Source organism: Phodopus roborovskii, unplaced genomic scaffold (assembly GCF_943737965.1).
Source record: "Phodopus roborovskii unplaced genomic scaffold, PHOROB, whole genome shotgun sequence".
Lineage (NCBI taxonomy): Eukaryota > Metazoa > Chordata > Mammalia > Rodentia > Cricetidae > Phodopus > Phodopus roborovskii.
This window is the reverse complement of record NW_026126607.1, coordinates 1,330,796-1,343,954: the sequence shown is the minus strand read 5'-3', so window position 1 is coordinate 1,343,954 and position 13,159 is coordinate 1,330,796. Positions and strand designations below refer to the sequence as shown.

The window sequence follows — 13,159 nt, the reverse complement described above, 5'->3', positions numbered from 1 at the left end:
CCTGTAGGCAAGTGGTTGGGTATGAATGTGGGGGAACAAACCATAGTGAAGTATGTTTTAGGTACATGAAATCTATGAACATTAGGTCCCAACTGTTGTGTGTATCCCTAGTCAGCAAAGACCTTCTCACTCAGCACAACCACACCTATCCTGCTGCTCACCTCTCTGCAGAATTTCCTCCTTGTTTCTACCTGATCACAGCAGAGACAGAAGCAGAAAGGGAACACATTCACTTGACATTCTTCATGTTTCTTTTGCCAGAGCCAGCCAGCCAGCTCTGAGAAATTCACACATGAACACAGTGTCCTTAGCACCAATGTGCTGGCTGAACTTCCATTACTGAGAACGAGAAAGAAGCAATCTTGTGATAAGAACACATCCTACCTTGTAGTGAGCAGAGCCAAATATCTCGGCATTAGTAGGGGTCACTGAGTTTTTTAATGCAAATCATCTACCTATCAGCTGTATATGGAATGAAACTTCGATATTTATAATGTGAAATGTTTGAAACAAACATTTCTCCACCAAAGCCCATGACCACAGATGCCAAACTCACACCCTCTACCTTCTCATGTACATAGGAACCATAGATTATGGAAAGATAAACATGTTGGGGGAGATGCTCAGACAAATATGTCACACAAGCCATAATGACAGATTGGGCTAGGAAAATCATAGCAAGTTTATTCCCTGTCAGGTTTCATGAGGAGGGCACTAAGACTTCCTCCTGGGCCTCTGGCACAATAATCTCAGAAAGGCTTGAACAAAACCCTTTGTAGAAGTAGCTGCAACATTACAGAGAACCTTAATGTTATTTGTCAGCTTCAAAAATATGTTTTACTGAGGCAAGCAACATATTCATATACATAGACACATTATTTATAAGTTATACATAGTTCCAAAGGTGAAAAAATACTGATATGTTAATACTAAATCTTATTATAATTTAAGACTAGGGTAAACCTGATAAGGCTTTACATGTAACTTCTTGGGGATGATTCTACCTAAGAAATGGGATGTGGGATCAAAATGAGAGGCATCCACATTGTAATTGGAATGTTAAATAATAATCTGACCCAGCCACCTTCTTATGACTAAAACTTACTTAATTCCTTTTATTGTTTGTTTATTCATATTTTTATATATTTTTTATTTTTATGGTTTGGGAATGGAACCTAGGACCTGAACCCAGGAATAGACTATTCAGTCCAATGTCCCATTCCTCTTCATATCTTTTAATCTTGAAACAAGGTCTTACTACATTACTCAGGCTAGCCCTAAACATATGCTGTAGCCCAGGAAGGCCTTGAATATTCAGTTTTCCTTTCTCAGTCTCCCAAGTAATTATTACTAGAGGGTTATGCCTCCAGGCCCACCTACTGTCTGTCCCCTCTCAGACCAAATTGTTAACATGATTGCCAAGGCTACAGAGCCACCAGGATTCTCTTCCACAGCTCTTTTCTCTAAAAAGAGCCCTTCAAGCTAACTTCACATGTAATCAGAAGACATTCAAAGTGCAAGATAATTTACTCTGAAATCTCTTTCCAGAATCCACGGTGTTTATTAAGATAAATTAAATTTGTGTAGTGAAAACACACAGCAAATGCTGCATTTAGCTCCTTGGCCTCAGTTTTGGTTACTGACTCACAGCTCCTACAGTAAGGAAATATATGAAGTAAACATAAATATAAACAAATCAGTGTGCTGGGTAAGTAAAATGCATCCTGCTCATTACACTCAGAAGTAGATTTCAGAGGAATGAAATGGAATGCAGATGAGCAAATGAGAACAGCAGGGTTGGCATGCTGGTAGCTTAGGGGCACATGTCTATTCAGGTCTGAGGTACTCATTCAGGGAACTGACCAAGTTGTTCTTTTAGCCTCTGAAGCAAGATGGATGGCTTCTTTGCAAGTGTCCCCACTCCTAAATGGCTCCAAGGGGATATCCTGGGACAGCCAGGCTCTTTGCCAATGCTCAATATAGGATTTGGTGTGAAAGGTGATAAGGCTAGCCCATCACAATTGATCAGTGTGGGCCACATCTGACATCAGCTTCCAAGTGCAGGAAGAGTTCCATATGCTCACCATTGCATCAGAAGGTCTTTCTAGGTGATCACAGTGTTAAAATATATCCCAAGAAGATGGTACATGGCCAGGCAGAAAACAGCAGCTGCTGGCTGGTTCTGTCGGTCGGAATAAAGCAAAATGCCCATTCTCCAGCTCCCCCCTCCCCTGCCCTCAGTATGCTCGAACCACCTGAATCTAAAAAGCTGCATGATGAGTGCTCATTTTAGGTGCATCACACAGCTTCTCTTTTGGTGTAATGAGGCACATGGCCAGAAGAACTACAATTAATGACCAGTGCTCTGGATCAGCTGCAAAACTTTCTGTAGCACAGTCTCTCTTGAGGGGCTGGCGTCAACCAGGTGGCAACTTGGGTTCTCCATACGCTGGTAGGTCATTTCCACCCTGGAGACGGATAAGGGGAAAAGTCAGCGTCCCTTCTACCCAGTCATCCCTGAAAAGCAACTTTCTTACCTTTCATTTCTGCTTGTTACTAACTGAGGCTTGTTACCTTGTTACTAACTGCAACTTGAAACCTTGTTACTAACTGTGGCTTGCTACCTTGTTACTAACTGAAGCTTATTACCTTGTTACTAATTGCAGCTTGTTACCTTGTTACTAGCTGAGGCTTGTTACCTTGTTACTAACTTCAGCTTGTTACCTTGTTACTGTTACCTTGTCACTAACTCACTTTGGTGGCCCCTAAACAGATTCAGTGAAGTTGTTCAATGAAGGATGAGTCAGCCTTATCCATCATGACTGACAACCTATTACCAGCCAATCCTATATCCTAGTACCATCTTATCAGTTTATACTCAGAGGGATCATCTTCTTTCTCGTGGCAGAGAAAGCAGCTGACTCCCACTTTGAATCACCAAAGATTGCCCTAGAGTCAGAGTCACATGCCCAGATGTCATGAGTCTCTGAAGAGACTTTGAACTTTGGACATTTAAATAGTGCTGAGCCTGTAGTAGACAATAGGAGTTTTGAAGTTGGACTGAATGCATATATATATATATATAGTATTGTGATATGGCTACAAGACTTTGGGGGGGGGGGCCAGGGAGTAGAATGCAGTGGTTTGAATAAGAGTGGCCCCATAGGCTCATAGATTCAAATGTTTAGCTACCAGGAAGCAGCACTACTTAAAAGGACTAGGTGGGTGTGGCCTTATTGGAGGAAGTGTGTCTGTAGGGGTGTGCTTTGAGCTGTCAGAATCACAAGCTAGGCCCAATGTCTTTCTCGTCCTGCTACCTGTGAATGTAGATATAGAACTCTTGGCTCCTTCTCCACCACCATCTCTGCCTGTTGCTGCCATGCTTCCTGGCATGATGATAATAGACTAAAGCTTTGAAACTTTAAGCCAGGCCCAAGCAAATGCTTTTCATTATAAGAGTTACTGTGGCCATGGAGTCTCTTCACAGCAATAGAACACTGAGTAGGACAGATGCTGAAAGTCAAACCCAGGTTTGTACAGCAAGCACATTATTGACAGAGTATATCCCCAATCCTGAAACTTCAGGTTTTAATCAACATCCTACCATTTCTGACACAGAAACTCCATTGCTTTCCATTGGCCATGCTGAAGCCACATGGTAACAAGCATAGTGACAGAGACTGGGTGGCTTAGGGGGCATTGCCTCTTGTACTTGAAGCACAGGAACTATGTATGTATGTCCTTGACTCTGCATCCTAAACGAGTTCCGGTCCCCGCTTAGAGACTTAGCAACTTCCACCAATCACATCACCCCAGGGACACGTACTTCTGACGAAACACATTGTTGGCCTCAAGTTCTGCTTCTTCTTTAGTTTTCTCCAGACCCCGGCCCTGCAGTCTCCTCACTCTCTCTTCAGGATTCACCGTGAGCAGCAGGACAAGGTCAGGCTTCAGCAGGTCTCCTGGCCACTGGTACACAGGGTGGTGGGCAGGAGGGAGATACTGCAGGCCTCCGCTCACCTCAGTGGCTATGGCGTAGGTGGCCGTGCTATGCCAGTACCTAGGGAACAAGGCAGCAATAAACTCTCATCTTTAGAAGAAATCAAGATACCCTTCGAGAACATCAAACCAGGCTGGCTTTGCTGGAGTCTTCCCAGTACCTTACAAATGAAATATATTTGGATGCTTTTGTTGTTTTTGTTGTTTGGTGTGTGTGTGTGTGTGTGTGTGTGTGTATATATATATGTGCACAAAACACAAATGTTGGGAAAAATTTAAGTACTTGTCCCTTACAGCTCTCTTCCTCCCCACCCAGCTGCAAAACTTCTGTGCTCTCAAGGTTGAGCAAACAAGGTTGTTTTCAGAACTTCCCAGTGAATAGTGCCTGTACCTTGACCCCAGGTGTGGGTGGTACATGACTTCCTCCTAGGCTTAACCCATCCCCTGGCTTGGGTATATAAGCCCATTACTCTCTGTAATAAACAGCAGCTTCTTCTTCACTTCTCGTGGTGGTCTGTTAAATGCTTCAATCCCAACACTCTCCACCAGCGCAGTACTCTGGTCGTGCGGGTGAGGCACACAAAAGTCAGAGTCAACAATAGTAGTAACAGGCAGACTAGTCATGAAATCATATATCTAATTAAAACTATCATATACCACAAAGATAGGCGTCAAACATTTCTGGCCCATCAGTACAATAACCTCTAGGCAGCCATGAAATAGGGATGATAGGTTAGCCCAGGAGTGCCTTTGTATTTAATGCTATGTCCTGAGCTAGTGAAATCTGGCAAACCTGGGTCATTTCTCCCAGTGCCAAACTCAAACTGCCCGTGACATCCATGTTTATGGAATGGAGGCTAGAATATGTCCCTTCCTCCCTTCACAGAAATCTAGTTGTCTAACTGTGTGGTGGTAATTACACAATGAAGAGACCAGGTTAGGCAACTATAGAAAAGACAGCTATGGCCATCAACAGAAACGAATCCAGCACAGTTTCTGGAAGCACAATAGCTGTCCACCACCTACAGCAAAGGATTCTGTCTACTTGTGAGGCATGGAACTTCCTCCCAGCTTGGACCACACACCATCTTTCCTAGCAAAGATGATACCCTTCAACCAGCAAAATCCCTCCTCTGCCTTCACAGCCCTGCTTCCATGATGGCCCCATATGGAGTCCATGTTCCCCCTCTGGCTCCTCATACCCTGGAGGAGACCCCAGAGAGGAACTTCTCAGTGGCTCACCACAGCTATTGTCTCAGGTGTGAAATTCTGTCTCCTCCATGAATAATGTATTCCTTGAGTGGGAATGCTTCTTAATTACTTCTGTATTCTTCAACATGAAAACTACAAAACCAGCACATAGTAGGTTTGCAAAAAGTGAATGTTCCTTATATCTATTAATGAATAAGATTTATTAGCATGCTTTAAGTAATGTTCCTAATGGCTATTGATGAACACAAGCATACATGTGTCAATAAATGATATTTACTAACATAAGTGTATGATATTACTAGAACAGGGGCTGAACACAGTGTGTTCCAGAAAATCCATGTCCAACCACTGACACCAAAAACAATAATAACCAGGAGGAAAGCAGTTAACATCACTGCAGTCACACAAGGAAAACAGAAAGTACCTATATTCTTAGTTTTGTCCTTGGGGGCACTGACATGAGCACCAAGATTAATTAGGGAAAAAGTAAAAATGTTAGGAGACAAGATACACACAAAGCTAGTCAGTCTTAGTCTAGATGTGACCTGGCTGATCATAAACTCAAGATCAGTAAGGAGGGCTGTAGTCTCCATGGAAAAGTTGCTGGTGGGAAGACTCAACCCTTGTTGGAAGATGTTCACCCTTACACAGACAACAACCACAGGAGAGAATAAATCGGAGCAAAGAAGAACAAGATGAACAAGATGCCAAGCACTATCTTTTTTCTTTCCTTCCTCATCCTTCTTCTTCTTTTTTTTTTTTTTTTTTTTTTTTTTTTTTTGTTAACCACCATGCATTAATGGACATTTGGAGATGTCTACAGACCCAAATGCAAAATTATGTTGGTGAAGGCACCCTCTAAGTCCTTGTTGCAATCAGATTCTTACCCCATTCAAGCAACATTCTAATACAAAGTGAAGCAATGTAAAGCTTCGTATCTAACATCAAAGGAGAATCACCTACAGCAAGTACTTATATAAACCGATGTTCCCAAGAAAAATAGAACCATTCCTAGGTTTGACAATTCTCCAAGCCTGGCTGGCAGTTTGGCTGTGTGACAATAGCTGGTCCTTAATTCTTTAATTTTCAATAGTTTTTTGGACCTTTTTGTCAGAGGGCAAAGGACACAGTGGGGAGACCACATGATAGGTCCACTGCTCTAGCCAGGAGGTTTCCATTGATTATGATAATAAGAGGAATGATACCTGTTAGTTATGACACAGTCTTTTAGGACCCATGTTCCTTATTAGTTAATTGCAGAGACCATCTGATTCTAATCTACCCAAGGCACTGTTTCAGATATTAGTATAAAATGTCAGGGTGCCATGAAGGTAGTTAATACTTCAGTATTCCCCTTGTAATCATAATGCATGTTCACAATTGAGCATCTGAATATATATATGCAGAGAGGAGATTTGGGGAGGGGGAAAAGAGAAAGGGAATCATGTGTCACAGAGAAGGCATCTTACTACTCACCTGTCTACAATAACAGGGGACATCGCTGATTCTTTAGCTATTTCAGAAGCCACAAGATAATTGCCCAAAGAGTAAAATGCTCTTCGAATGATAGTAGGTTCCTCATCAAAGATTTTCCTCCACCGGCCAATGCAGGGGGGTGGTGACTGTAAGAGGACAGCATTGAGGGACTGTGACACCGACTGAGTCACAGTGCTTTTACCTGCAGGATGTAAACAAAGCAGAACACTTCTTAGCTGAAGCACCATGGTCCTCCCAAAGGTTAACTTAACACTAACATATTAACCAAGGAAGAGGAAAGGTTTAAATCTGGAATTCAACGGGAGTGATTAAATAATGGCCTGAGTTCTATAGGAAAGCAGGCTGAACAAAACCTTGAGGAGCAAGCCAGCAAGCAGCTACCCTCCATGATCTCTACTTCAGCTCCTGAATCCAGGTTCCTATTTGAGCTCCTGCCCTGACTTTGCTTCGTGATGGGCTGAAAGCTGCCAGATGAGACAATCCTTTTCTTCCTTGGAGTGCTTTTGGTCAGGCCGGCAGGGAAAAAACATACTCATAACAAAATGGCACCTTCAACGAGGCTAATAAGAACTTCCACTTAAAACTTAACAAAAGCCTTAAGAAAAGGTTTTATAAACAAAAGAACAGAGACAAGCAAGGCTTCTTGGTAATAGCATCATTTTTCTCAGTTGGACTATGTTTTGCTAGAGACAAGCAGTGACTTGCATGGCTCCTTTAAGGAAGATTTCCTGACTCAGCATAAGCAGCAAAAAAAAAAAAAAAAAAAAAAAAAAAAACACAAGGCGTTTAAAGAGTTCTGCTAACAACTTAATGGTTTGTTCCAGAGCTGGCAATGGCAGTGACCACATCTCCAAGCTGGCAACATGCAGTGACCACAGCTCTTAGTTCTGTCGGTAAAAGTACCCACCTCCATTTTGGATAGACCCCAGCTAATACAGCTGTGGCTTTCATTTTAGCAATGTTGTTGTTTACCAGATAAAAGACTCATGGCCAGATAAAGATAAAGATTTACAGTAAAGACAAATTCAAATTAAGAAAAACCTCTAAGGGTTTACACTGTGTTTTAAAATATACATAGGCTTGGGAGAGAAAAAGAAACAGGATACAATGGTTTAAAAAAGAATAATAAAATGAGAGTAGTTGAGTGTGGTGGCACATGCCTTTAATTCCAGCACTCGGGAGAAAGAGGCAATCAGATCTCTGTGATTTCAAAGTAAACCTGGTATACAGAGCTAATTCCAGGGCAGATAAAAGTTACACAGAGAAACCGTGTCTCAAGAAATAAAAAAATATAGAAGTAGAAGAAATAGAGTAATAAAAAAGCCATGTAAAGATGGAAAGCACAGAGAGAATCTGGATACGATATGGTGTTATATTGTTTTTGTATCCTTTGACTGATGAGGAAATAGCAACAACTGTTAAAAGAAATTCTGCTGGATTAATTCAATTTATATATTTTGAAAATGCTTTGACTTCAAAATTTAAGTCTAAGGAAAGATTACTGAGGAAAAGGATTTCTGTTGTTGTTTCCACAGAAAATAAAAAGCTGTGGATTCCTTCCAGACTAATATGGTTTGATCAAGCCAGATTCCCTGAAACAGAGTCCCAGGTGATCCAACATTTAAAACAGCTTGAACAAGGCAGCCTTGCAGACTATAGCCAGGATATCTGCATTTTCTTAGGATCCCCATGACAGTGTCCCCTACCAGCAGGAAACAGTTTGGAAAGAATGACGCCCAAATTCCAAAATATTGTATAAATGTTTGTTTTCATTTAAGTGGGGTTGGTTATAAATGGTAATGACCACAACCAATCTTTTTAAAGGTAAAAAGGGCATTATGGTATATATATGAATACTTTGTTTTGAAATGGATTTTTATTTGTTGATACAATTTAAGGTCAATTTTGTGATATGTATATTTCTCTGTTTGTTTAGGTATTGTGTTTATATAGCTCATTTAGAAATGTAATGTATAATTTAGTGCAGATGATAGATGTTAACTATGATAGTAAAAACTTAGAGTTTAGTTATGTTTTCAAGATATTACAGAGATATATTTGAGATGGATAAATATTCTTAAAACCTTTCAAAGACCTACAGAATATGGCATTTAAAATTGTTTAGGGTTTTTCTTAACAGTGAGACATAACTGCTTTTGGCAACATCACCTGTGTCAGAAAGGAAGATGGACATCGAAGAAATGCATTATGAAGTTTGCTTTTAATATGGCAAGACTTGGACAAGATATTGCTCTTGCCTAGACTGTTTGACTTTATGCTATATAAACTGGACATGCAGGACCCACAGAAAAGTGACTGCTGATTCAAGATGGACATTGCTACAGAGTTCCTGCTTCATGGAAGAGTCTGCCAGACAGTCTACAGGATACAGAGAAAAGTGACTGAAAAACTGCCAACACAGGTGGGACATTTTGAAATTTCTTGCTTTGCTGAGGAGTCTGCCAGACACACTATGGTCTACAGGCTGAAGATGGAACTTTACAGAAGTTCAGGTGACTGACCAGGTAGTAAGACGTCTCTGTCATTTCTAGAGTTTATACATTACTCTTCTGTGGTCTTTAATGAAGTTGAAGATGGGTAGTTATGGTTATAGTTTTCCTTAATTAGGATTAAAAATAAGTTACATATAGGACTTTAGACTCACAAAGATAGGATAGATGATAGAATAGTTTCTTTAACCTTGCTACATGTTAATGAACTAAATATTGTTAACTGTGATTCTTATTTGATAACTGTTTTGTGATATATTTTGCTATGCTAAGGTTAAAAACCCTTCTTTTTATTTTATACAGAAAAGAGGAGATGATGAGAGATGTCATTCTGTAAATATGTTTCTCGTATTGGTTAATGAATAAAGCACTGTTGGCCAATAGTAAAGCAAGATAGGCAGGACTAGGAGACAAGGAGGATTCCAGAAAGAGTAGGGAGGAGTCAACAATGGAAAGACTTGAGAGAGCAGAGGTCTGGGCCCTCTCTCAGGTAAGATGAGACCATGTGGAAATACTTAGATTCATAAAAATGGGTTAATATTTAAGACAGAGCTAGCCAATAAGAAATGCTAGCAACCGGCCAACAGAATTATATCTAATAGAGTCTCTGTGTGTTATTTGAGGCTGGCAGAAAAAAAAACTGCTTTTAACACCTTGGGTATCTTCTGGAGGAGGTTTCAGCAGAACAGGACCCCCTGAGAGCTTCATTAACCCCCTCCCATTGTGTTCCCTGGCCAGCCTTGTATAGACTCATAGAAGGCTCTGTATGGCATTTAGTATTGCAAGAACTACCACCTCCTGCAACCATTTGGTTCATGGTGTTGACAATAACTACATAACTACAAAGCAGTGCTCACTTACCAGTGGCATCCAGTCCTTCAATAGCAATGACTTGGAACTTCCCTTTCTGGATTTCCCTTGGGCATTGGTCAACTAGGTCAAGCACTGCCCGGGCTTCAGGGATAAAGGATGTGCACTGTAGGGGGAAAAAGACTGCATAAGCAGGGAGACACTGGGGCTTCTGGGAACCTGCTGTTACTCTGCCAAAGACAGCACTGCCCAGTGCTAAAGAGACCTTCTTTAGATTAAACATGAAGCCTGGCACACAGCTCCCTAGAATTTCTAAGCTCAGACACAAGAAACAAAGGCAGTACGCGTCTGGGTTATACAACCTCAATCCTTCACTGGCTAGCCTACCCTATAGGAAGGACAAGTAGTAATTCCAACCACAGCCACAAGGGAACTCCAGGCCCAGCTGGGAACAGTAGGTCCCTGTAGATGTAACCAGACAAGTGCATCTACCACTATCCGCAGAATGTATGTCTGTGTGTGTGGTGTGTGTGTGTGTGTGCGCGCGCGCGCGTGCACACACCCTCCTTACTGCCCAGAAGACTGACAAAGCTGAGATTCTGTCGAGCATCTGAACTTTCTTAACTATTCATCACCACATCCCATGCACCTAGGACCACTCTCATTCAATGGTATGGCTACTGTGAGCAAGGCAAGCTCCCAAGAGCTTTGCAAGTACCAGACCAGGCAATTGATGTGAATGCTTCTGCTGTTATCACTTTATGGATTAAGGAAAGTGAGGCGGAGTGTTGGAGAAACAAGCTGAAAAGTGGCAGGAATTGAATCATCTCACTGGCTGACCATGGGCTTTTCACCACCCTTGAGCTCCGCTGGACAGCTTGTAAAATAATGTTAACTACATAGACCAGCAGGCCCTGGGGCACCAACACAACCTTAAGCTTTTCCCTTGAGACTTCCAGAAACCTCTTATGCTTCACCTCAGGAACATTTGTAGATGATGGAGAAGACAAAAGCAAAAACGCTTGAGCACTTGAGGGACCGCATATGGCCCACAAACCAGTTTAATGCTTATATCCTCTAACTCACGTAGTGTATTTTCTGCGCCCCCAAGATCCCAGATTGGTAGCAAACACCCCCAGCAAATTGTCCCCAATTCCCAGCGAACTCTTTTACTCCCCCTGCAGGACTCACCAAGCATTGCTCATCCAGGTGTTGCATGCTGGCAACACTGGGTTGACTGACACCTGCCCAGAAAATACTGAAAGCAGCTCCAGTGTCTAACACAGAGCCTGCAAGGCTTTACCTGCACCAGCGGATTCACGAATGAGAATTAAAATATCAGGAGGAAAGCACTTGATTGGCCAGCCAGGAGCAGACAGACACTCAGCTTTACCCAGCTCTGAAGGGAAAGAACACTTCCTTACCTCCTCCAGTACCGCCCGTGCAGCATCCCGGTCTTGGAACACCGCAGAGTTGAGCAGATCTGGCAGCAATGGGTGCAGTTGAGGCTCCAGAGCCGGAAGAACGCATGCGCAGTCTACCTGCACCTGCCTGTCTCCCTGCAGCTCCCATAAGCGCTGCCACAGCAAACCCTGAGAGTCCACCTGGAACTCGGCCAACTGCGGGTGCGCCGCCTCCTGGCAGGAGCCCAGAAGCTTCAACAAGGTGTTGCGAGTGTCCGGGTGGTCGCAAGGGTCGCGCAGCAGGAAACCATGCTGGGCTTCACCGTCCTGGTCGCCGGGACCGTAGCCTAAGAGCTTGCTCAGCTGGCAGCGCTGCAAAGGGCCCCGGCGCAGCTGCAGAAGCAAGCGTTGGTGCATCCGGGCCGCCTGCACCCGGGGCCCGCAGCCTTTTCCCGGGGCCAGTGAGACGCACAGCGCGTAGCTGCGCCCCGGGGGCCCAAGCAGTGCTGCCAGGCGTGGGTCTGGGTGTCCCGCCTTGTCCCCTAGGACGAAATGAGTCAGGGAGCAATCCGGCATCTCCACAGCAAAGCGCCGCGGCCGAACCATGGTCCCCGTGCAGGCCTGGAGCCGCGCGCACAGCCGCCGCGACAATCGCTGAAGCCACAGTGGAGCTCGAGGGAGGCTCACTAAAGCCATTGGTGTCCCGGGCCGCGCCCTCTGCCACGCCTCGGAAACGAAACTGTGGGTGGCCACAGACCCGGGATCCCGAGAAATGAAAGCGAAGGCAGCTACCGGCGGGACCTCGGGTGTGGCTGCTCTACTCTGAGCCTGGGTTTCTCCGCCTCCCACTGCAGCTGAGCTTTTAACCGCCGGGGGGGGGGGGGTTAGGAAATTCTCCCGGCCCTGGAACTCTGGCTAGTTGCTATCACCGCTTTGGTCCCCTGGCAACGCCAGCCCTTGAGAATTCCAGCCTCCCCTGAGACATCAGCTTTGGTTCTGTGGTGGCAGGTGATTCTAGCCCGGGTTTTAAATTTCTCTCAGGTTACTTATTCCTGACACACTGGGGGGGGGGGCCGCCGGGGAGCTGGAGATGGAGGTACAAAGGGATCTCCTCCCAGAGAAAACACACACACACAGAGAGAGAGAGAGAGAGAGAGAGAGAGAGAGAGAGAGAGAGAGAGAGGGAGAGAGAGAGCTTCGTGGCTCACCTATGCACAGGCACCTCACTCTGGAGGCCTTCAGGTGCCTAGTGGTATCCTGACCTCAGTTTACCACTTAGCTAGTCCTGCAACCAGTTTGGGCAGCTTTTCAGCTTTGCAAAGGAAGGAATCCTCCAGTGTGCTCCTTACTTCATGGAATCCACTTGCAAACTGGGATGTGTGGCCAGGTTGTCACATGGAATAGCTGCACTGTCTAGTGTTTTGAAATCCCCCCCCCAGTGTGTGTGTGTGTGTGTGTGTGTGTGTGTGTGTATGTGTGTGTGTGCGTGTGTGTGTGTGCGCGTGTGTGTGTGTGTGTGTGTGTGTGTGTGTGTGTGTGTGTGATAACTATGTTTTAGGAGTCTCAAGATCACCTTCACCTTGCTGGTTCACAGTAAAGATGCATGCCTCAATGGTGCTCTCAACTTAGGATTTATCCCAACACAAGGAGGGGTAAGAAGGTCAGGGTGAGAGAGCCATCTATAGAATTGATGGAGCAAGAAGATGCAATGTGCAACAGAATCTGGAG

General features: G+C 44.0%; 1 protein-coding gene across 1 annotated transcript; it reads right to left on the bottom strand.

Annotated features, from left to right (window-relative positions):
- Window positions 1-651: 651 nt before the first annotated feature.
- On the bottom strand, window positions 652-12,216 carry Cmpk2 (cytidine/uridine monophosphate kinase 2). Its single transcript, XM_051205964.1, has 5 exons — window positions 11,453-12,216; window positions 10,080-10,194; window positions 6,688-6,889; window positions 3,827-4,060; window positions 652-2,468 (listed from the first exon to the last, which is right to left on the bottom strand). The coding sequence occupies exons 1-5, from the start codon at window positions 12,125-12,127 to the stop codon at window positions 2,351-2,353; spliced, it is 1,344 nt and encodes a 447-aa protein (XP_051061921.1). The 5' UTR covers window positions 12,128-12,216; the 3' UTR covers window positions 652-2,350.
- Between the last annotated feature and the right edge of the window lie 943 nt (window positions 12,217-13,159).